This window comes from Hippocampus guttulatus, chromosome 11 (genome assembly GCF_054856545.1).
Source record: "Hippocampus guttulatus isolate MCC_2025c chromosome 11, RoL_Hgut_1.0, whole genome shotgun sequence".
Taxonomy (NCBI): Eukaryota; Metazoa; Chordata; class Actinopteri; order Syngnathiformes; family Syngnathidae; genus Hippocampus; species Hippocampus guttulatus.
Genome location: NC_141271.1, coordinates 21,213,431 through 21,237,581, shown reverse-complemented (window position 1 = coordinate 21,237,581; position 24,151 = coordinate 21,213,431). Strand labels below are relative to the sequence as shown.

The 24,151-nt window shown below is 46.8% G+C and overlaps 1 protein-coding gene and 1 long non-coding RNA gene across 9 annotated transcripts; one reads left to right on the top strand and one right to left on the bottom strand.

Moving 5' to 3' along the window:
- Window positions 1-1,511: 1,511 nt before the first annotated feature.
- LOC147198641 (uncharacterized) lies at window positions 1,512-9,852 on the bottom strand. 8 transcript variants are annotated; one of them, XR_015102207.1, is made up of 6 exons: window positions 9,655-9,852; window positions 6,671-7,271; window positions 6,086-6,314; window positions 2,127-5,837; window positions 1,901-1,997; window positions 1,522-1,644 (listed from the first exon to the last, which is right to left on the bottom strand). It is a non-coding gene; the product is annotated as an uncharacterized LOC147198641 (long non-coding RNA). The 8 variants fall into 8 exon arrangements; XR_015102205.1 differs by having other exon boundaries at window positions 1,512-1,644; window positions 1,919-5,837; XR_015102204.1 differs by having other exon boundaries at window positions 1,901-5,837.
- On the top strand, window positions 1,567-24,151 carry obsl1b (obscurin like cytoskeletal adaptor 1b). Its single transcript, XM_086123293.1, has 35 exons — window positions 1,567-2,581; window positions 3,649-3,918; window positions 4,115-4,375; window positions 4,463-4,774; window positions 4,856-5,122; window positions 5,232-5,507; window positions 5,609-5,884; window positions 6,092-6,367; window positions 6,605-6,880; window positions 7,150-7,431; window positions 7,555-7,974; window positions 8,079-8,153; window positions 10,266-10,553; window positions 11,367-11,648; window positions 12,307-12,585; window positions 12,708-12,983; window positions 13,121-13,396; window positions 13,791-14,051; window positions 14,411-14,686; window positions 14,763-15,035; window positions 15,307-15,582; window positions 15,664-15,939; window positions 16,014-16,289; window positions 16,354-16,629; window positions 16,724-16,993; window positions 17,077-17,343; window positions 17,415-17,684; window positions 18,104-18,370; window positions 19,932-20,198; window positions 20,560-20,672; window positions 21,067-21,220; window positions 22,533-22,694; window positions 22,854-22,958; window positions 23,035-23,301; window positions 23,874-24,151. Exons 1-35 carry the CDS (start codon window positions 1,567-1,569, stop codon window positions 24,149-24,151), a joined length of 9,741 nt encoding a protein of 3,246 aa, XP_085979419.1.

Genomic DNA, 24,151 nt, shown 5'->3' with positions numbered 1-24,151 from the left:
AATCTCATAAAAACTCTCTCGAAACAAATTAGAATTAAATCACTAAATTTAAAAACAAATGTCAAAACAAAATAAAAACTAACCATAATGTCAACTCCAAAACTACTACACCGTGGGATCAACTAAATCGAAATAGATTACATTTCCTCGACCTGTACATGTTTTTAGTTCTATTCAGGGGATCCTGGGTTCCGTAGCTGTGGTGGTAATGTACCCAAAATTCACACGCAAGCTACGCTAACCTAGTGGGACAACACGGTGCGCAATTCAGTCATGAGCCCTTCCGACTTTTATGATGATCCTTTCATGGTTGCCCACCGAATTTCAGGTACCTCCAAGAGACTTTTTCGCCTGTTCTGTCATGATAGATTTGTCCACCCAAATTTTTGTTGATCTGTCTGACTGTAGGGGAATAATTTTTTCCCCCGCTACTGAGTGAGGTTGGCAAACCACCTGTTGAGGACCCCTAAAATATGCAAATCTTCAACCATGAGACACGCACTTGTAAAAAAGTGTGCCTGCTGCTCTGACCCGAATGATCATAACAGCAATTCAAACGATGTACCCGTGGAATTTCCTAACCATGTCGACAATGAAGGCTCTGACGGAGGCCTGGCATATTTTGATTATGAGGTCTCTTGGGTGGGCACACTGCAAAAGGCTCCACGTGTTTGTGTGAGCCTGCGTGTTTCAGAAGCTTCTTTGCGATATCTGACAAACACACACACACGCACACACACACACACACACTCACACTCACACACACACACACACACACACACACACACACACGGACACACTTTCTCTCTCTCTCTTGCAGCTCTTTACTTAGGTTGAGCTATATTAGGTTGAACTATATTAAGCACTTTCCCAGTGAAATACAGCACCAGCTGTACTCGCTGCGTGTTGTGGCTGCCTTTGCAGTTGGACCAGGCTGCCCACCCCCAGCAACCCGCCAATCACGCTGCCGGCTCGTGTTTTTTCTGTCATGCAGACAGCTCTAATTCAATTAACCCTAATGGTCATGCCATCCGCTTGTGCTCAAGCATGCATTTCACAGCGGATCATTAGAAGTTGTTGTCTTGTAAAACTAATTTTAACCATACGTTCAAGCATTCCATAGATACCAGTGACTTCCCCAACCAATTTCACATTTTTTCCATTTCGGATTTAGGAAAAAGCACACAGAACCCCCCCCCCCCCCCCCCAACCCCCAAATGTCATGAAAGAGTATTGCATGTATTTAGGACAGCACATTGCAGAAATAGGCAGATATATCTGGTTGTTTCATATCACGCTGAATGGGCAGGTAGCGCTCCAAAGATGCAACTATTTGAACAGAGGCCATTTCAAATTCATTTTTCCATGTGTCTCTTTGAAATGTTATCCATTTTAAGAAATCAGGGAGCATTGTTTTCCTCATAAATTGTCCCATTTGATATCTATTTTTTTTTTCCTTTCAAGAAATTACCTTTGAAAAATTAGGACTGCACAGGCCCGTGTGAATAACTGTCAAGTTTGGCCTTTTCCAACTGCTGGAGGCGAAGCTCGGCTGACGGGGCAAAGATGGACGTATTTGGTGGCGCGCCGCGCTTCCTGGCCTATCCCAGGCCTGTCGGTGTACAGAGCGGGACCGACGCAGTGCTGAAGTGTCAGATCGGCGGAGATCCAAGACCGGCAGTCATATGGGAGAGGAACAATGAGAAAATTGACCCACAGGGACGATACCGCGTCTTTGAGGATGGCAATGTTTACAATCTGATCATAACCGCTGTGACCATGGAGGACAGCGGTCAGTATATGTGCAAAGCAAAGAACAGCATCGGCGAAACGTATGCAGCGGCCACACTGAAGGTCGAAGGCGAGGCGCAAGAGCTCGAGTTAAGAGAGGAGAACAAACCGCGATTCCTGATCAAACCTCTATCCACCCGAGCCGGTCGCGGAGATGACGCTGTCTTCTCCTGTAAGCTCTGGGGAAGTCCACGACCAGAGGTGACCTGGGAAAAGGATGGCAAAAAGCTCAGCGAAATATTCGAAAGCACTCACTTCAGCGTGAGTTACCAGGACGGCGGATGGTTCCAGCTGAAGATTTTTAAGACTCGCGCACCGGACGGTGGCGTGTACACCTGTAAGGCGAGGAACGAGTTTGGGGAAGCGCTGGCGGGAGCCGTGTTGCTCGTCGACGCGGGCCCCGGACACGAGGATGACGCAAACCGCAACGGCTACAACAACGGGAACAGAAAAAGTCACCAAGGCAAACAGAGGATCAGCAGGCAGATGCCCAATCAGCACAAAGACCAGATGACGACCAAGTCGACGAGAGTGAAAATGTTTGCGGTGACGGAGGGGAAGCATGCAAAATTCCGATGCTTTGTGACAGGAAAACCCAAACCGGAAATCATTTGGAGAAAAGACGGAAGACTGATACTGTCTGGAAGGCGATATTTGCTGTACGAGGATCGAGAAGGATACTTTACACTCAAGGTTTTGTACTGCAAGCAGAAGGATAACGGTGTCTACGTGTGCGCCGCATCAAATACGGCGGGCCAAACCCTCAGTGCTGTCCACCTCTCAGTCAAGGGTAAGTTCGTCGGAATGAGGAGTCTCTCGCTTATGTGAGAGTCACGGGTCAGTCTCAACCTTTCACGCGAGTTCCAAGTGACTATGGCAGAACTCAAGCGAGTCAAGTCATTTCATGACCTGGCCTAACCAAGTCATACTTGAAGTCGTACCGTCTTGATCGCTCACAGCATTGACGGTCATCTAGTCTTTGGTTTCATTTTTCAAAACCCTTTCCGTGTTACTTTGTCTTCTCAGCAAAACACATAACTGACATGACGCTTAGTTTGACGAGCTCCTGGTTAGCTCAACCGTCCAGTGGACGCAGCTCACATGTTTTAGTTGATTGTCAAGTGACAGGTGGCCTGAGAGTAGATTCGGTGTAGTACTTATGTCTCTCATCTTTGAGTTGCAAACCTGGCATATTACCCTTCTCCTTTCGGTTCTTGAAGTGGCTTTCACAGTCCGTATCGTAGTATAAAGACGGGATGCACGTTTGCACAGCGCTGGACAGAAAGTCAAGCCATACAACTCGAGTCTACCGACTGTCAGTCTGTGACAATTTCAGTAGTGGAGGAGTGCGTGAGTGCATGTGTGTTTGGGGTGGCGCTTGGGGGAAGGGGTGGTGTCGTGTGTCCTTGGATAGGATTTCCCGCCATTTGATGCTCGAGCGATGTCAGGGACATAGGTCCAAGAAGGTACACTGAGATCAGGAGGTAAATTCTAACAGTGGTATCATGTCTGCAAAGTCACTTCCGAAGCTTGTGAGGAGGCACCAAGGGAGGAAGCGTGTGATCACCATGCGACGGGGGATCATGTTTCTCATGTGGAGTTCAAAACAGTTGAAAAGCACACACTGCAATGTACGGTATTTTAAAGAATCTTCTCCATGACACGAGTGGTTACTGGTAGCATTCAGCTTAATTCCGAACCGCTTTAAAAGAACCTGCTGTCCACATTGTTTGGTTTATTTCCCGTCCAGCACAATGTGTCGATGACCTTCCAGTTTCCTCATCAAAATGAGTCTGATAATGTTGCTCTTTTTGTGCTCGCACAACGCCGTACCCACTTTTTTTTTTCTGGTGCCAGAGCCACCTGTGCGGTTCAAGCAGCCGCTCATCGATCTGGAGGTATGGGAGAGGGACTTAGCTGTTCTTGAGTGTGAAGTCCCAGAGGACTCTGTCCCAATCACATGGTACCTGGAGGATCGACGACTACAACCAGGAGCCAAATATGGAATGGAGGAGTGGGGAACAAAGCGCAGGCTTACAATCCGTGACATCGGTGTTGATGATGACGGGATTTACCTGTGCGAAATGCCAGATGGGGGACGAAGCATCGCTGAGGTGGCAGTGAAAGGTAAGCCGCAATCAGTTGGCATGGAGAAGCAAAACCTAACGGCAGGTAATCATTGTTGCTTGCAATCCGTTCTGGTTCGGCTTCAATTTGGTCTCTGGGTCTTGCATTTCCTCCTCACCGTAGGAATGTTTGTTTGTTTGATTGTCGTGTTGTCATTCAATCTGACGTGCGTTTTCACCACACTGTGTCTCTTTAGGTCCAATTATGCGAAAGCTTCCAAGGAAAGTGGATGTTTTGGAAGGTGAAAATGCTGCCTTTTGCGTTGAAGTGGAGAAAGAAGAGATGGACATACACTGGTATAAAGATGGCGTGGAGTTGCGTGAAACGCATCAGACCATCTTGAAGTCTTTTGGTCGGACTCATATTCTAGTTTTTGTCAACACGATGCCTCAAGACTCTGGCTTTGTGACTTTCTTTGTGGGGCGATCCAAGACTTCCTCTCAGCTCAGAGTCAAGGGTAGGGTCCGGTCAATGACAGTGTCACGACACAAAAGAAAGGATTGTCAAAACGTTATCATCATTTCTGTCATAAATCTGCTTTCAGCGGCCAGACATTGTCCTCCGAGTGTCCCAGTGGGAGTGCAGATCAACACAGAGCGGGCAAATGCGGCACTTCTTTCATGGACTCCAGCGCAGGACTCGCGCAAGAACCCTCCATCCGGTTATGTACTGGAACGACAGGAAGTGGGTACGGGTTCACAAGAGTGGTTACAGTGCCTGACCACCGACTCGGCTACCTCGGTGGAGATCCTAGGCGATAGCGTGCCTTGTGAGGCCGATTATCGGTTCCGTATTTGTAGTGTCAACAAATATGGAAAAAGCAACAATGTGGAGTTCCCTCGAGCAGTGCATTTGGGTGAGTTGAGTTCATCAATGGATTCATGTCACGGTTGATCATTTCTGATGTCATTCACGCCTGTTTATTGTACCCCTCCAGTTCCGGTAGCCAGGATACAAACCCCCTTACAGGATGCACTGGTTCCAGAAGGACAAGATGCAATCTTCACTATTGAACTATCCGCATCGGTCATCGGCTCGTGGTTCTTAAATGGCACGCAGCTTCAGGACGATGAGCGTTTTTCCATGCGCCGCTCGAGGACACACCAGTCTCTTCGGATCCAAGGGGTTCGAGACACCGAAAATGGAGCCGAAATAACTTTTATTGCATACGGCATTCGGGATTCAGCTGCTTTGTACATTCAAGGTGAGTGTGTCTCTAGCGGCTCAAAATGTCCTCCATCTCGGATGGACTGGACAAAAACGCAGACCATTTTCATAACGAACGGGCATGGATTTTTCCTTCCAATCAACAGCGCCTCTGGCCAAGTTTTCATTGCTGTCAGAAATGGATCGAAACAAATTTGTCGAAATTGGGAACCCCATCGTGCTGTATTGTGAGCTCTCAGACCCCGCCGCTCCGGTACACTGGTACAAGAACGGGGTGGAATTACAGACAACAGATGGTCTTCACATCCAGTCAGAGGGTACAATGAGGAGGATCGTCATCCAATCAGCAGAGTTCTCACATTCAGGAGTGTATTGCTGCGACGCCATTGACGATGTCATCAGGTTCAATGTGGAAGTCGAGGGTGAGTGAGTTCTTCTTTATCAAGCGGTCGTCTTGCAAAACCTTTGCTGGATGACCTCTTTTTCTACATTTTATGAATGGCGTATATTCAAATGTCCGTAGCCCCATCTGTGAGATTTTCAGCGATTCCCGAAGCAGCGAGGAACAAAACCATCCACGCAGGCTCCCAAATTCTTTTACGCTGCGAGCTGTCAGAGCACAATGCCCAGGTGCACTGGTACAAAGACGGCTCAAAGCTCTTTCCTCACAATGGAGTAAATATTCAAGCAGATGGACTGGTGAGGAAGTTGATTATCCCTTCGGCCGACTTTTACCACTCAGGGTTGTACTGCTGCAAGACAAAGGGGGACACCGTCACGTTCAATGTGAACATCAAAGGTGATTTATGATTTTGCAACATGGAAATGTACTTGTATGCAAAGCAACGCAACTATTACGCGTGAGCTGTTTCTCCACTCTGACCATTTCTTTGACTCGATTAGATGATGTAAGTGGCTGCCCTGTCAGTTGTCAGACTCAACTTATGGATAACAGACCTTCAGAGTTGTCTTAATTTTGACATTAGCTGTTAAACTGTACCTGTAGCTCCACCGGTGACGTTCTGTCCGCTCCCTGAAGAAATGAGGACACAATTGATTGAAGTGGGGGGCCCCGTTGTACTCCGGTGTGTGGTTTCTGATCCTGAGGCCCCTGTTTGCTGGTACAAGGATGGAACCCAGCTCGTTTCGACCTCAGAGCTGGAAATGCAATTGGATGGAACCACAAGGACTTTGGTTGTTCGGTATGCAGAGATGCACCACTCTGGTGTCTATCAATGTAGAACAAAGGATGACACGATGGACTTTCAAGTTGAGATAAAAGGTGACTTCTTTTGTGTTCTGCGCCACCCCCCTCCCCCCCCCAAAAATTGACTTTGCATCTCTTGAAGATGCTATTAATAACCTGCGATTCAACTTGATGTAGTTTGGATGATAACTTCAGACTTTCATTTTACTGTAACCGTGGTCCGCAATGAAACCAATGTTTCCAAAGCAATTGAAAATTCCAAGTGATAATTTTTGAAGGTATTCATTCACCTTTCTGAATTTCCAATGCTAGCTAAGCCGGTGAAGCCTATCGATCACCTTGACGTTAAGAGAGCCAAGTCCTTTGAAATGGGCGAACCTTTGGTGCTGGAATGTGAGGTGGCAGACTCCGTGTTGCCTGCACAGTGGTATAAAGATGGCGTGAAGCTCTTTCCGCACAAAGAGCAGGACATACAGAGCAACGGCACTTTGAGGCGACTCGTTGTCCCTTCTGCTGAGCCTGTGCACGAGGGCCAGTACCACTGCCAAACATCAGATGGGACAGTCCACTTCACTGTGGGTATGAGAGGTGATTATGCATTGATTGACTCAAGCAACTAACTGACATTCTATTTGTCACTCGAGTCAAATGGTGTTTTGATGGTCTTACAACAGTTTCTTGAATCGTTATCAAAATAATCTCTGTTCGCAAACATTACAAATGCTCGTCTATTTGACTTTCTCCTTGATCAAACGTATGACCGTTTAGGGAAAGGTGAACATTCTAACCCCTTCTCTCAATCAGAGTATGGAAATGCACAGTTTTTCCACAATTATGATTTGAGTCATGACCTTTAGCGCCGTTGTCAGCCTCGCCGAAGTTCGCAGAGAATCAATCACTTGAGGACGCCTGCTCCTTGGAACAGCCACATCAAATTTCAGACACCGGGATTCATGGCCCACGCCAGGCCGAGGCGTCACTGCAGAAGGCGAAAGCCACCGTATCAACTTCAGAACAAGAGTTTGTCATGGAAGCCATCAAGAAGACACTTGTCATTGGACCAAGTCATCCATCAAACTCTGGAGCATACTACTGTGCAACAGCGGATGATGTTGCTCCATTAGTTGTCAAAACTCAAGGTGATTGCATCTGTAATCTGTGTTTTCGACTGATGTTTCTGGTTTGTGTGCAAAAACCAATATACGACGTCTTTTACTCAAAACGCTTGTTCTAATACTTCAATCCTCAATGACTGTCCGTAGTGCCGGCTGAAACACGTGGTCCAGATGTTGCGAGGGCCAAATCTGCTGAAGAATGCTGCCCGATTGTGCAACAATTTGAAATTTCAGACCCCGTTGCCAAAGCTTGTTGGTACAAAGACGGAACTCCATTCTACCCAAAAATGGAAACTCAACTCAACTCAACTCAACTCAACTGTATTCAAACAGAAACTCTTGTTAAACCTGAAAGCAGCAGCCAAGCCTGTTCACTTCCAAAAATGGAAACTCTTGTTGAACCTGAAAGCAGCATCCAAGCATGTCTACTTCCAAAAACAGAAACTCTTGTTGAACCTGAGAGCGACAAACAAGTCTGTCCACTTCCAGTCACGCTTGACACGCCTGCTGTTGCGAGTTTTCACTGCCAAACATCTGACGACACGCAGTTAAATGTGGACGTAAAAGGTGTCCCCCCCCCCCACCCCCATTATAATTCAACTACTGTATTTTGTTTCATGTCGAGAGATATGACCACGCTCATTGTTTTCTCTTTGGCTTTGTCAAAACAGCACGGCAGTGTCACCGCAGTGGTGAGATTGCTGAGGTTTCTGATGCATCTGCCCAAATCACTGCGAATGTCCAAGGTGATTTCATACATTTCAACATCACTCATCCGTTTTTAACCCAGCCGATACATGCCACTAACAGTGGTGGTGTTTTACTCTTAGCTCGATCATCTGAGGCACCCGCCCATTTTTTTGCCCTTCAGAATTGCTTTTTTTTTGCCATCTTGTCCTCTCTAGTGCATTGTTTTCTGGAATTGGTGTTCTTGAAAACAATGTGCGGGTGTTGAGTTGACTTGAGCCCTGGCTCAAAACTAACCTATGTGCTGTTTGTCACTCCATTTTCCACAGTAACAGAGATCTTTGCGCTTCACCTACCGCTTGCGGCTCTTTCAGCTCATTCCATGTGTTTCATCAAACATCACCAGATCCTCCAAAGTTTAGCCCCGTTGCAATGACAAGGAACTCTTATGAAAGCGATGCAATGTGCATCTTAAAAAAAAAAGAAGACAAAGGTATTTCTTGTAATTTAGTGTCTGGTTGTTTTGTAGGGCAACTTTAAGAGCTCAATTTCAGACCAAACCTGGTCGGTCGACCATCTTGTTTGTCTTTGCAATGGATGACCACGTAACTCCATCCTAACCCACAATGATGTTGATGAAATTCTGTTTTGAGAGGAACCGTTGAGACAGACTACCACTGAAAACGTTTCTGCTTGTAGCCGAACTCCCAAGATTTGCCTCCGAACCAGAGAAGATCAACTCGACAGATGCCGATGGCATTCCCTCAAAGCACAAGTCTGGCAGCTCCAGTGGCGAGAGGAAAGATTCTCTGACACGCGGAGCACATTCTACGCACAAGAGCACTCACCGGTCGACTCATGAATACGTAACTGCAGGGATTTTTACAAAAGACAAAAACGAGAAAAACGGTCAGGAAAAAAAACGGACTGTCAAATCTCTGCCCGACTGCAACGCAATCAAGCCGTCAATCATAAAGCTTAAGCCATGCTCTCAAACTAGACATTTTACAGAATCCCAAGGTGAGGAATCGATTTTCCATATACGGAAGACAGAAGATCCTGAGGTTTCTGAACAATTTATGACTTCCTTGCAGACAGCTGTCCCATTAGAGGTTTGTAATTCCCGTCCGAGTTCAAATCTTGAATCAGAGGAATCTAATCTGAGGGATGTATCTGTTGAATTCGAAGAGCGATATGGCCCGGCGCCCACTGCTGCGCCGTCAGACCTCGATAACCACCAAAAGACTTCTGCCCCCCAGTCAAGGTGCTTTACGAAACAAATAGAGACTGTGTCGGTCCAATTAGACAGATGCTCTGACTCTGTAAGCGGCCCCCACACAGAGAAGCCTTTTAGGGCGATGCAGTCCACAAGATTTCGGGTAGAGGATCCCCGCAATTACGCAGAGATTTCAGACTTCCTGACCAATAATCTTCTTAATTGCATCCAGACTAAACTACTCATTTCAGACAAGCACAGTAATTCCATACAGCCTGATATCTCCCAATCAGAGGAGATGTTGACTGTCTCCTCGGCAAAGACTGACACTGCTCAAACTATACCTTGTTTATCGATGGGGCTGCATGACTCTCAACAAACGGTCCGGCCAAAGGAGAATTCACCTGCCCACGCTCTATTTGTTGGACCAAATGGTGCCTGTCAAACAGAATCGGTCGCGACTACCCAACAATATCAGTCCATGCTGGAAACAACTGTCCTGACCGCTCATCCCCACAATGTGGAGGCTCCAAAGGACCTGGCGCACGACACGCTGAACTCTGGACAAAGATCGTCATTGCAGTTTTCAGGTTCCGCCTGTTTCAAGCAGACAAGTGTCCAATCAGAAGAGAGCTATTCGTCAAGGACATGTGGCACTCACAGCAATGTCACTGCAAATAAGGTGGCTGTTGAAGGTGATTCAAATGGTTGGCATGAGCGCAATCAGATGCTTTTTAGGGATTACTGGCATTTTGGTATTTGCATTTAAGTAATACTACATTCGGGCAATGTAAATTTGGACTGCCATTTGCCGAAAGCTCAAACATAAGTACACCGTGTAAAGGCCTTTTAAAAAAAAAATTCAAGATGGTGTTGATTTGCTCCACTGTTTTCTTGAATCACTGATAGTGATGCCTTTTTTTTTCCCCCTCAATGTACCTCAAAACACCCTCAGCTCCACCTTCAGCAATTTCAACACCGTGTCAGACTGAGAGGATCGAGTCTGCCGAAGTGGATGAACCCATAGCGCTCCCTGTAGCGCCACCGTGTGAGCCATCAACTGCAAATGAGGTCATCTCTCAGCACGATGACGGAGTAAAACAACACAAAGAGGCCGGCCATGACCCGATGGTGGATGGTTCCCTAAGAGAAGCGGCTGTGAGTTCTGCGGTGCCGTCCGATGCGGGGGTTCGCAGCTGTGAGGCAACAGGTGATGCCGTGCCATTTCAAGCGGATGTTCAAGGTGACACGCAGTTTCAGTCAGGATAGACTGTACAAATGCAATGATTTGTCTTGATTATCACTTACGGGCGGAATAACTGACAAAGTGCTTGAATGACTTTTTCTGGTCCTTCCTCTGCACCCTGAGACCTTGCCCTTCTGCCTTTGTTTTCCCTTCCGTTTTTAACACCAAACCATACCCTAAAACCGTATGACATTCTTACCTATGAGAACCAAAAACGAAAGGTAGTCCCCTTCTGCCGGATGGACTGCCCCGAAGTCGCAAGAAGCATATCGGCTTGCTCCCCGTCTTGAATGAGCATGCCAACTAACAAACATCTTTCATGATATCCTTTTCAACACGTACGAAAATTTTTACTAATGTCTTGCGTTCACACAATTGAATCGGATACAGTGCATAAAGTCTTTTTGTCTTTGCTTATACGACATGAATTGTGTGCCGGTGAAAAGCCCGAAAACAGGACTTACTCTCTGAGCTCTTTCATATATCGCCATGGACAACTCAAAACCATTGCTACAATTGAATTAGTTTCAAGATTTTGTATAACACGGCTTCATAACTAACCAATCATCCAAACAACAAATACGTCAACCCAAACACGGTACCTTTACTGATAATTTGGACCTCGGAAGAGGTCATTGCAAACAGTCTTTCAGAACGAGCATGGTTATGGTCGTTATATTTTTGTTTCACTTTCCTGACGGCAAATGCAGATGCCGGGACTAGGATTTTGTTTTCTTTTTACTATTGTACTTTCAGATATTTCACTCCTAGGTTTTTAAAACTAATTGCATTTTGCATTCCGTCCTCTAGTTCCACTTCAGGCATTGTCAGCTATAAGAGAGGCTGAACAGAAACAGTCAGTCACGGAAGGCATTCCGATTGCTCTCCATTGTGAGTTGTCGGACGGCAATGGACAAGTCATGTGGTACAAAGATGGAACAAGGTTCAGACCGGAAACTGGAATTGACATCCGGTCAAAGGGTCATTTGCAAAGTCGAGTCAGTCCGTGTACCCAGGTGGCTCATTCAGGCGTAAACCATTGTGAGTCAAAGGATGACGACGTCCACGTCCAGTTCACTGCGGAAGTAAAAGGTGATGCCTACACGAGTCTTAGCTCGTTCTGCACTGCCAACTAACTGGAACAGCGGCTGTTCATATTTCCAACCAACTTACAAAAAGCTGTTCATCCATTCCCTACCTTATTTGGTGTGCTACTCTTCGAATATACCCTCTCTAAAGCAGTCTGTATAATTTCACCAACAAGATGTACAGATACATGGAACAACATCTTCGAAAACCCCTCCGCCTACAAATACGACTACCTTTTCTCAGTTTTCCTTTGCTGTGATGTTTTCGGCTCCGAGCCGGTTCGACAATTGTCTACTACAGAATCGAAAAGAAAAAGGAAAAAATATTTACATTTGTTTTAGATTTCCAAAGAGTTTATGGCTGCCATGGATTGATCGTTAGTGAAATGGGTGTCTGTAGGCACTTTATGTTCTCTGACTATACATTAGGTGGCAGTGTTGCTATAAAAATACTGTTGCGATGAAATAGCTTGTTAAGAAAGTACAGTGTTTGGCTACACTCTGACCTTGACTCTTTTTAAAATCATGTGAAGTGAGGTTATGAGCCGTCTTTCTTGCAATCATTCTTTCAATCATTTGTCCTCATCAGTCAACTAAAGTTGATGGGGTACTGAACACATGTATCACCGTATTAAGACTTTTTTTTTTGTAATATCTTAAAGATGTAGCATTCCCCACGAAGTTCTCAGAGCTTCAAGAGGCAGACAGGAACAAGATCGTCCAAGAGGGCTCTGCCATTGTCCTCAGCTGTGAACTGTCTCAAGATTCGCCCGTTGACTGGTACAAGGATGGGCTCAAAGTACACCAACAGAGCAATTTGGAGATTCAAACGGAAGGTCGAAGAAGAACTCTTGTCATCCCTTTGGCCCAAACCGCACACAGCGGCACGTATGAATGTGCAACAGACGACGACGCCGTCACATTCAAAGTGGATGTAAAAGGTGATCGATTTATTCTCGTCATCTTCTTTTGATTTGCCACCCGTATTAAAATGATTTTCATCAGTATTTTTATGTACATCAACGTTTGCGTATTCAAAACCGACACTGTTCTTTACTCTTAGGCCGATTGCCACATATTATGCCTGTTGCGCAATCGGAGAAACACCGGACGATTGCGGCGGGTTCTCCAATCATTCTCCAGTGCGAGGTATCGGATCCGGTTGTTCAGGTTTCCTGGTTTAAAGATGAGGCCGACCTCTTTTGCAAAACTGGCCTCGACATGAAAAGAGATGGCAACCTCAGAAAATTACTCATTCACTCTGCTAAAGTGTCGGACTCGGGCCTCTACGGCTGTAAACTGGCGGAAGATGTTGTCACGTTCCATGTGGATGTCCAAGGTGGGATTTCCTTGTGTTTGAGTTTGAGGAGCATATAATGAGGTCAAAAGTGTCCAATTCATTGACCCCTAATTGTCTTTTTTTTCTCATCTCATCTAATTTTTTTTTCCAATCTCCCAATGTTTTCCACTTACCAGCTGCTCCTGTAAGATTCGCAGCAATTCCAGACAGAGAAAAGAACAAACTGGTAGAGGCAGGCAGCCCAGTTAAGATGCAGTGCGAAGTCTCAGAGCCAAGTGCCCGAGTCCAGTGGCACAAGGATGGTGGGCAGCTGCTTCCAAAAAGTGATTTTGAAATCCAATCTGAAGCCACATTGAGAGCCTTGGTCATTAAAGCTGCACAAGTCAGACACTGTGGGGTGTACAGCTGTGATTCTGCAGATGACCACGTAGAATTCAAGGTGGAAGTTGAAGGTGATTTACGTCTCTTTCAAATCTTTAACCTTTTGGGGGTTTTTTTCTTTGTGCAACTAAAACAATTTGGACTGAGACTATTTGTAAGACTGTATACATAACGGTAGGTTGAAAGATGCTTCATGCCCAGGAGTGAAAAACCTGCAGTGTCCTTCAATTTTTCTCTCACTTTTGTGATCTGTTGTTTGGTTTGGTCTGGTCTGGTCTAACCAGTGTCATCAACCCTGGTTCCAATACAAAATCTCAGATCAATGGACTGCATGCTCGCCAAAACCACAAGCGTGCTCACTCACCAGATTACAGGTGACAGCGCTTTAACTGTCATCCGATGTATGTGACAAAAGTGAGTGTGGCAAAAGCGCCGCAACTCTTGTAGCCCTGATTTTATTCTCAGCTGTTCCAGAAGTTAAAGCCAGACAGGCGCTTGAAGCAGGCGATATTGACAAAACGCAGCGCAAGGGCTCAGACGCCACAGGCCGCCCTGTCTTGTATGAGGATGGAATCAAACGCTTTCCCAAATCCGCTGCCAAGATCGATTCGGAAGAGCTCACGAGGACATCTGATCTGGACTCGGCAGTGTCTTCGGTCTCTGGGGAGTACAGTTATAAAAGTGACGATGAGCCCGAGTCCAATGATTGCTTTGCAGAGGTGAAAGGTGATACGCATAGCTTTTTCTCGTCAAGATGTGATTGTGGAGTTCCATTCTATGCCACAACCTCTAATCACCCGCAAAAGTAAAATCATCCGTCACAACGCTTCTAATTCCTTTTCATCGCACGCCGCAACTAAGATGAAGCGCTTCACATGCCGCCATTGCCACATTGCTTCAAATGTAATTAACTTCCATTTCTAACGTTTATGTGAAGTGGTCATTTAAAACAAAACAAAGTGTGGACGGCAAAAAAGATTGATCTCCGCATGTCTTAACTGCCATGCGGCTGCTGTGAACGAGAGTTATGATAGGAGGCCGAGAGTAGCGTCAAATCTATGTCAACATCCTTTTTGTGCCTTTAGCCCCACCGGTCACATTTGCCAACGTCCCGGAGGAGGAACTTTTCAAGAGCGTGGTGGAGAAGTCGGAGCTGGGCCTCTCGTGCCAGGTGTCGAGGGCGGACGCTGTCGTCCATTGGTACAAGGACGGCGCTGAAATCCGGCCCAATAGCAACATGACAATGCGAGCCGAAGCCACAAAGAGACATCTTGCAATCCAGTCAGCCCAGCTGTCTGACTCGGGCGTGTACACTTGCCGCGCAGGAGACAACGCTGTCATGTTCAAGGTTACCATTCGAGGTGAGAAAAATGTCTGAGTTTGCCTGAATGCAGTCTAAAAAATAAGAGCGGCAAATTTCTGATCATTTCTTCCAAGAACCCCCGGTGATGATCGTATACCCAAAAGAAGACGTCTGCCTTGAGCGTCACGTACCCGAGGAAATTATTCTCAGCTGTGAGCTCTCCCGTTCAAATGGAGTGGTGAGCTGGTACAAAGATGGCCAAAAGCTCCAAATGAGCGAGAATATCAAACTGGATGTCCAAGGCCCTTATCGGCGACTGAAGATTCTGATGAGCAGAGTCGAGGATTCCGGAGAATATGTTTGTGATACAGCCGACGATTCCATATTCTTCAACCTCAGCATTACAGGTACAATCCATGAACGTGCATGTTGTGCATTAGATTGTTTGCTTGGCTCGTTTGACATTTCACTCAAATGCCAACGCGACAAAGTAGGATGATGAAATCGACATAATCAAGGTGTTCGTTGTAAGCAAAATCGGCAAATGGAAAATGAATGACGTGAAATCTGGACTTTGAAATGAGAACGTCAGAGAGGGTTCAAGTTAATGTTCAGCATGCCATGATTTGTTCTCCTTTGCATGGTTTTACCAAAGCGTTTCCTTGTATCAACATACAGAACCTCCGGTGCAGATTATATCTCCGAGTCAGTCCCAAATGGAACTGTGCCAGCAAGTGTCAGAGAGGATGGTACTGAGCTGTGAGATCTCACGGCCAAATGCGGTGGTCCGTTGGTACAGAGATGGACTTGAGGTAGAGGAGAGTCACAACCTTATACTGGAGGTAGACGGCATATACAGACGCCTCGTTATACCTGAGACGACTGTCAAAGATTCCGCTGAATACGTCTGCGACACAACCGATGACTCAATGACGTTCTTTGTAAATATAGCCGGTGAGGAAAGTCCGGACTCGACAAAGATGTAAAGTTAAACAGGCCTTCAACTGCGTCTCACCACATCGCATACGTCCACAGAGCCTCCTGTCCGCTTTATCCGTCCCCGAAAGATCGTGAACAGACTCGAAAAAAAAGTCGGCGAATCCTTGGTCCTGGACTGTGAGGTGTCCAGACCGAACGCTGTGGTTCTCTGGAAGAGGAACGGAGAAGAGGTGGAAGACTCCCAAAATGTCACTGTCGCGGAAGACGGTGTCATGCGTCAATTCACTGTTCATTCGCTGACTTCCGAAGATGCCGGCATATATGTCTGCGATGCAAAAGATGACGTGATGGATTTTCACGTTAAAGTCAAAGGTAGGTCTTATTTTCAAGTCATCATCAAGTTATTAAGTTTGGCTGTTCAACGTCTCTTCACGTTTGCTTTTCAGAGCTGCCCGTGCAAATTATTGGGAAACCCGCTGCGAAAACCGAACAGCAATTCCTGGTTTCTGATGACATCATTCTAGTGTGTGAACTGTCCAGACCAAACGCTTCTGTCAGCTGGTACAAAAACAATCGACCAATTGACGATAGCGGGCGCTACTGCTGCGAGGAGCAGGGCGTTTTCCGATCATTGGTGGTCCTAAACGCTTCGCCGGCGGATTCAGGAGAGTACACTTGCGATGCAGCGGACGATAAGATGGTCTTCCATATCACAGTCGCAGGTAATTCCATGATCACATTATTTACCCGGAAAGACATTGAGCGCATCGATTGCTTTTCATTTAGAGCCCCCGGTCAAGATCGTTGGAAATTCTGGTCACCCGGAGCATCACATACTACTGGCGGGAGAAGACCTAATTTTAGAGTGTGAGGTGTCTCGGCCAAGCGCCACCGTTCGGTGGCTCTGGAATGACGAGATCCTGGAACCGGACACCCGCGTTAAAATTTACTGCCACGACGTCACGAGGAAGCTTGTTCTCTCTCGACTTCAGCCGTCGGACTCTGGAAAATATGTTTGTGATGCCGCAGATGACAAGCTGACGACCGTTGTGGAGGTGCAGGGTAAGATGAGAATCTGCGTGTTTTAAAACGTGAAAATGGGAAGAGCACGTATGGCGTTGAGATGAATCCAAAGTTCTCCTTGTTCCCACCGCAGAGATCCCAGTCCAGTTTGTGAATAAAAAGGCAACTCATAAAATGTTGGCCTATGAAAACGAGAGCGTCACGCTGTGTGCTGTCGTGAGCCGAGACAAAGCTAATGTGCGCTGGTTGAAAGATGGCCAACTCCTGAACAAGGACAACATTCACATCTCCGGCGAGGGGAATACCCACAAGCTCACCATTAATCCCCTGCAGCTGTCAGATTCCGGAGACTATGTCTGTGATGCAAACACAGATGAGATGCATTTCAGTCTTTTTGTCAAAGGTAAGAATTTGACACCCCCTCATCCAAAGGAGCTCCCCGCGTCCACCTGAAATATTTCCGTCACCACGTTCCTTCCCCGTCAGAAATGAAGGTGAAATTCATCCGACCGCTGGAGAACGTCGCGTCCCTGAAGGGCAGCAGCCTGATGTTACGATGTGAGATCAATAAGTCAAAAGGAGACGTCCAGTGGTTGAAAGACGGCCTCGAGATCTCACCAAGTCCACGTCACCGGATACGAGCGCAAGGTCGAGAGCGAAGTTTTACGATCTTTGAGGTTCTTGAAGACGACGCCGGCAATTATGCCTGCGAAAGTGCAGATGACAGAACCTCAGCGACGGTCACTGTAACCAGTAAGTCGGCGTAAAAATCATTCAACCGTTTTTGAAAAATGCCATCTGAAAACCGTTTTCTCTGCTTCCAGCCCCCCGTGTTGTGGAGTTCATAGCGGAACTCCGTAACATCACGGTTTGCGAACGGGAAGACGCGGTATTTCGGTGTGTGGTTTCACCAGCGGACGCTCATTTGGTGTGGCTCCTGAACGGCAAACCGGTAGCCCCGAATGAGCGCGCCGTTGTTTCGAGCAATGGACTCTGCCACATCCTCTGTCTCCGCAACTGCACTCTTTCCGATCGCGGCACAGTGACGGCCGATGCCGAGGGATTGCTATCGAAGGCGGAGCTCCACGTTCAAGGTGAGTGTCCCATGCCTCAACAAATTGAGCTAAAACCACATTCGCAGATCTCCTGTTCACGCCACTTGATACATGCACGCACTGCTATTGTGAACGGTGGAAATTGATCAAGATCAAAGCGTTCTCGCGCTAAATACAAGCACTTGTTTGAAATATATCGACCACCAAAATGCAAATCCTCCAATCTGTCAGAGGTGTCAAATCCAGGTCCAGAGAGTATACCCTGCCATGGTTTGTACTAATCCAAAGGTGTTTCTACTCAACTGGCAGGTAAATGAGCTCTTGAATGTTATATGAATTCCTTTTGCTCCGTGTACAGGGGTGGTTGTATTTAATTGTGCTCTAGAAATACACTTGAGTTGAGTTGATCGTGTTCGGCGAAGTCATGCATTCTTTTTTTGGTCTTTTTATTTTTTCAGAACAGCAGGTGCGGTTCACCAAGAAGATGGCGCCGGTTACGGCTGAGGAATACGGCGAGGCGACCTTGGAGGTGGAGGTGAGCCTGGATTCCAGCGAAGTTCAGTGGATGAGGCAAGGGGTGTTGATCCACCCCGGGGCCAAATACACCCTGAACCAGCAGGGCCCCAAGCACAGCCTGACCATCCACAAAGTGACCGCGTCCGACTGGGGCAGCTACAGCTGCGAGACCCTTCACGACTGCACGCAAGGCCAGCTCACGGTGGAACGTGAGTGTGCGCATGTTGTCACCATGCCGCCGCGGTTGTTTATTTACCTCTGTTGTCGACCGCGCCGGGTCTTGCGCACGCTCCGTCCACACATGTCGTGGAAGCAGTCACTGAGTGAGAGTAATTTGAGTCAGCGAGGACCGTCGAGGGGTTGGGGAGGGGGTGCTGGTATTGCAACTGACAGCTGACTGCCACCTTGAATGAGTCTGCTTGGAGAGTACGGCCGCTGGATAAACCGACAGTTTTTCGGGAAGCCTGTGCCACCGCTGGCATACTTTACGCACTTTTGACCGCACGTTCATTAATTGAAAGAAGAAAAAGATTTTGTTCACCTTGTTTATTGACTACACTGGACTGTAAGCTGCAATTGCGCAATTATATATGAAGCAAATGCTAATGAGAGTCCATGGCTGAGTTGATTTTTTTTTTCAGTGTTACAAACAATGCACAACGCTAATCAACATATCTGACCAGTAAATATTGAAAAATATCTCAAAAAAGAACGATAATTTGAATGCAACAGACGTCCTGGAAACAGCTTCAAAAAAGAAGCAAGAGACAATGTCAATCCTTTTTTTTTTTGTTTGAAGCTCATCAAAACCAGGGAAAGCGCATTTGCTCTAAAAAGCAGCAGAAAACTGTAAATACTCAATGTAGGGTAAGTATTTGTACTTTGATACATCCAAGCACCGGTTATAAGACGTGATGAGCATATCAAAAGTCGAGCCGACGATGGTTTCGCCGATGACCAGGAGCGCATGTGCCCTGTAAAGGTGATTTAAAAAAAAAAAAGATTCTCCTCTGAACGTCTGCCCGTTGACTGACTTGAGATCTTTTCTATCATCACTCGGGAGGGGGAAAGTCAGGCCCTCAGGCGGCTGGCATTGCCACTGAATTTGGATCTCCCCTCGTTGCTTCTAAATTTACACCCTGGCCTTCAAAACGAAGGTTGTTGTCATCGGGTCTCCAAAATAAACACTCGTTTTTTTCCACGCGGGAATGGTCCTCTATGTTAGAATCGATGAAAAATGTTGGCAGATTCGAAGTCGGCTTTTGCGTAAAGCCCTGTACTCGGATGACCAAAATATCAGTCGAATTCTCATCAAGACCGCTGCAGGCAGATCAGAATCCGAGCCAGCAATAAGGACAGTGGACGCGGTTCCTTGCAGTCAGTGTTCTTTGTAATAATAAGTTCTGTGTGTCCCCTCTGCCTTTAATCAACTCAACTCAACTATATTTATAGAGCACTTTCAATGTATAATGTTGAATCCACCTCATTTTCAGCCATCTCCAGGATCCATTCTTGCAAAAAAATTGAGTTTTCAGGCATTTGGAGGCCCCAGTTTTTCAGAATACTTGACATGGAATCTCTTCAAACTCATTCAGTACCAGCCAATTCTGGACCAAGTCTGAAAAGACGTTTATAAACGTCTTTGGGAGTGAATGAGAAAACAACAACAAAAAAAAAGACCATTGTCTGAAAAAAAGAAACTTTCAACCTAATATAAGTAGACAAGATGACAATCATAGCGCTCTGTCTCAATGAGTGTTATCTTTCCAGCTCGAAAAGTCACCATCAAGAAGGGCCTGAGCGACCTGACAACCATGGAGAGAGAAACGGCCTCTTTGGAGGTGGAACTGTCCCATCCCAATGTGGCCGGCACCTGGTGGCGAAATGGAAAGCAGCTCAAGCCGACGAGCCACTTCCGCATGAGCGCCAAGGGACACGTCCACAGCTTGACTATTTGCAACCTCTCGGGGGACGACACGGCCGCCTTCATGTTCTGTGCCGAGAAGCTGAAAACATCGGCGCGGCTTGTTGTCAGGGGTAGGCCATTTGAAGATTAGGAACCCTTTTAGCCTGGATTTACACTGCTGGCCTAAGAGGCCATTTTAGTGCAGCGGGGGTGTCAAACTCCTTCCTGTCACAGGCCACCTCGCAGTTCGGCTTTCCCTCAGAGGCCTGTTATGACTGTCAAACCAGATCAATGTTTCATCACATTAGCAGGTGCAACAATCAACCGTTATCAACTATTTTCGCAATTGATCAGTTGCGGAGATGAATTAACCCACTTTAAACGGTGCACATCCTCGCTATGTCAGCCACTCGGTATATGTACGGACAAACATATACCGAAACCCAAACCCAAACATATATTTCATCAGATGATTTTGCTGTCTCTCCCCAGAACCTCCAGTGACAATTTTCCGAAAATTAGAGGACCAGAGAATGCCCGAGGGCTCAGTCATCTCCATCGAATGCGAACTGTCGAGGCACAATGTGGACGTGAAATGGATGAAGGCGAGTATTGCTCTCAAGTCCTTTTGACTGACAGGAACCCAAATTTGTCAAACTAGGTTAATAGTGATGTAACCTCATCTCTAATCACAATTCCGACAAGTAGTTGCATGAAAAAAAAGCTCCTTGGCCTTAAATATCAAACAATGAAATGATACGCATCGTGTGTTTAAGCGAGCCATCGTTCTTACACCATGAGGCTCACTAGTTCATAAAATTGCGACTGGAGTTCCGATTTGCCATAGCTTTCTTGCCATCTTGTGGTGTCATTCGGTATTACAGAAAGAGTCCCAATTTATGCAATTAGCCGGAAGATTGGTTGAATCCCTGCCATAGGAGTAGAACTCCTTCCCCTGCCCCAATCTTTTGAAGTTGTTGTTTTGTCCATCCTTCTCAGAACGGCAGCGAGGTCAAGCCGGGCAAAAACGTGCGGATTTACGCCATCGGAAGCAAGCGATTTCTTCAGATCAGCAAATGTCTCGTCAGTGATTCTGGCATGTACACCTGCGATGCGGGACAAGTGGCGACAAGCGGCACCGTGGAGGTCTATGGTAGGGTGGTCTACGGTGACAAGTGTGGGGGATTTGGTGGTTTAAAGTTGGGAGCACAATCTCTGTCCGTCCAAACACGACATTGGCTGGCTGCTTTTGGTGTTCAAGGTCCTCAATAAAGTGTCACATTGGCCGGACCGGGCACGGTGCCACACCGGGGCGAGTTGGACATCGGTGTAGCCCCCGTTTAGCCCCAATTTGTTTTCAATTAATTCCGTTTAAAAACATGAAGAAATTCCCAAGGCCAATCCAATCCCTGCTTCGACGTTTGTGCTTCTGGTGACAGATTTTGCCAATGACCCGAGGTCCTTTATATTGGGCTGAAGCGTTTTTGTGGAATGTACTTTGGCCAAATTCAGTTCAAAGTACTTTTATTGAACATTCTTGTGCCGTCTATCATTCTTTCATTTACCCCCGTCCCTTTGGTTCCCCCCAACTGCCTATTGACCAAAAAAATAAAAAATTAAATTAAAATCCTGGTGCCGTGCCTGGGAAGAATTTAAAACCAAGAGGAAAACTCATCTGGACAAATAGTAAGGCAGTATCAATCCACCTCAATCAAAACCTTTCTACAACCAGAAAATAAAACCCACAGAGACTGAAGTCTCATTCCATCTGAAAATCTCGACAACCTCAGCGACTCATCGCACCACATGAACTGAAGCGGAAACTCTTCAGAAAGTTTGCAGTTTTCCAAATACAAACAGTATGCGGGAGTGAAAAAAAAAAAGAAAAATCCCAAAAGGGTTCCACCAAAGCATCCTCTTTAGAACTCAAGCTGTTGACCCGCATTCAATAGTCACAGAACTATTTCTGCAGCCGGTATTCATTTACACACAAGTGCAAAAGGGGCAGAGCAAGGACGCTTCCTCTACTCCTGAAACTCGCCAACTTTTTGCCCCATCGAGTGCAACACTATTCACGTGTCAAATCTTGAGTAGCATTATTTATTTATTTTTAAATGGAAAAATAGACATCATGTCAACCGGTATTGGCCCATGGGCCGCGCGTTTATGAAACAAAGCTAGTTGCGCCATTTACTAATTGCTTTGCTTTCCATTGAGTACACCTCACCAATGACCAGCTAACATGCTCAACTGCATTCAAAACTGCAGCCCATCTCACCGCTGCCATCTGCTGGGACTTCCGCTCCGCAGTAACAAACGGTACAGAAATCGCGGTGGTGCTACTGCGAGCTGCACCGTGCGCTGCTCCGGTCCGCGAAATGCAACGTGGACTGTCGATGACGAAACAGGAATCATATGTTCATCATGAGCATAACGGGACGTGATACGGAAATATCCGTTTGCAGAACGGGAGCTGCTGGTTGTCCAGGGCCTGGAGGATTTAAGCATCGACGAAGATCACAACGCCGTTTTCGTTTGCGAGATCTCAGTGGAAGATGTGCCGGGAGAATGGTACAAAAACGGAGAGATGATTCATCCCACCAGTACCATCAAGACCCGACAGGAAGGTCAGTGGAACTGCTGATGATGGAGCGCATGCTACATTGGGGGGGATTCGGAACATAAACAAATAATACTTATCTGGAATTATGGCAATGTCAGCCCCAACCAACAAGTTGGTTTCAAACAAGCGTTCAGGTTTAAAATCAAGCTTCTTGACGTTTCAGGGACCAAACACTTTCTACTCATGTGCAACGTGCGACCCGAGGACTCCGGGGAGATCAGATTTGTTGCCAGACACGTGGACTCAGTTGCCAAGTTGCAGGTGAAAGGTAAAATTGCTCCCATTTTTTTTTCTTTTTCCAATATCAAAAGAGCCAAAGTAAAGCCAAAAAAGTGATCTTCCAGAGATTCCCCTGAGCATCGTGAAGCCTCTGCAGGATAAAACGGCGCTGGAGAAGAGCCGCGTGATGTTGGACTGCACCGTGTCCAACCCGCGCTGCAGCATCCGCTGGTACAAAGGCAGCAACGTCATCCTGCCCTCCGAGCGCTTCGAGATCAGCAGCGAGGGCTGCTATCGCAAACTGATCATCCAGCACGTGGCGCTGGACGACGAAGGCACCTACAGCATGCAGGTCGGGGAGTACACGTGCTCGGCAAAACTGACGGTGGAGGGTAAGAGGCGTTTGTCGCCGGTATGTCGCATCGACGACTCTGTTTGACTAACAGCATGGATGTAACATCATCAATTGCATCGTAACCAGGCAACGGTCATTTTAGGGCAGAGGCGCAAAGTTGAACATTTGGTGCGGGGGCTGGGCTGACAGGGCATTTCCTCCCGGACGGATTAGTTTCATGATCCCAACATGTCAAAAGAAAGAACATTTCAAAAATAAAAAGTAGAAAGTAATGTCGCCGTTCTCCCTTGCTTAAAATGCCCGTCGGTGGCTTTGCTAAAAATCTCGTCGGATATTCGGCTGCCTATACGGCCACGAAAGGCCCAGAAGAATATTTCTGAGGCTTGCGTATTGATGTATTTCAAATGTACCTCACGATCTATTGGTTGATATTTTCTGGTTAAAAAAAAGGTTTTGATTGATTGATGACCATTTAGATTCAGTATCTGCTTCTGCAGTTGTTCAGGGATGGATGCGAAACAGTTCCGTTTTTCACCACTAGATGTCAGTGCCAACTCTATTGAAATGAGAGAAAAAAACCCCGCCCCCTCACTGGTGTTCCCAACGCAGCTCAGCCTGTTGCCATGGTGAGAGAGCTGCGAGACGCGGAAGTGGTGGCCCCCGGGGAAGCCCGCTTCGAATGCGAGGTGTCCGCCCCCGTCCACAAGCCGCCCACCTGGAGCCTGAACGGGGAACCCGTATCGCCCGGGCCTCAAGTGCGCCTGGAGAAGCTGGGCAGCGTCCACAGGCTGACCCTGCGGCAAACGTCCACGGCCATGAGCGGAGTCGTCGACTTTGCTTGCGGACAAGCCAAAAGCTCAGCTCGGCTCACAGTCTTGAGTGAGTGA

Coding starts and splice junctions, on each gene's coding strand:
- obsl1b (XM_086123293.1), top strand. CDS start 1,567: ATGGACGTATTTGGTGGCGCGCCGCGCTTCCTGGCCTATCCCAGGCCT. Junction 16,630..16,723: donor GACCGTTGTGGAGGTGCAGG/GTAAGATGAGAA, acceptor TTCCCACCGCAG/AGATCCCAGTCCAGTTTGTG. Junction 20,673..21,066: donor TGGACGTGAAATGGATGAAG/GCGAGTATTGCT, acceptor CATCCTTCTCAG/AACGGCAGCGAGGTCAAGCC.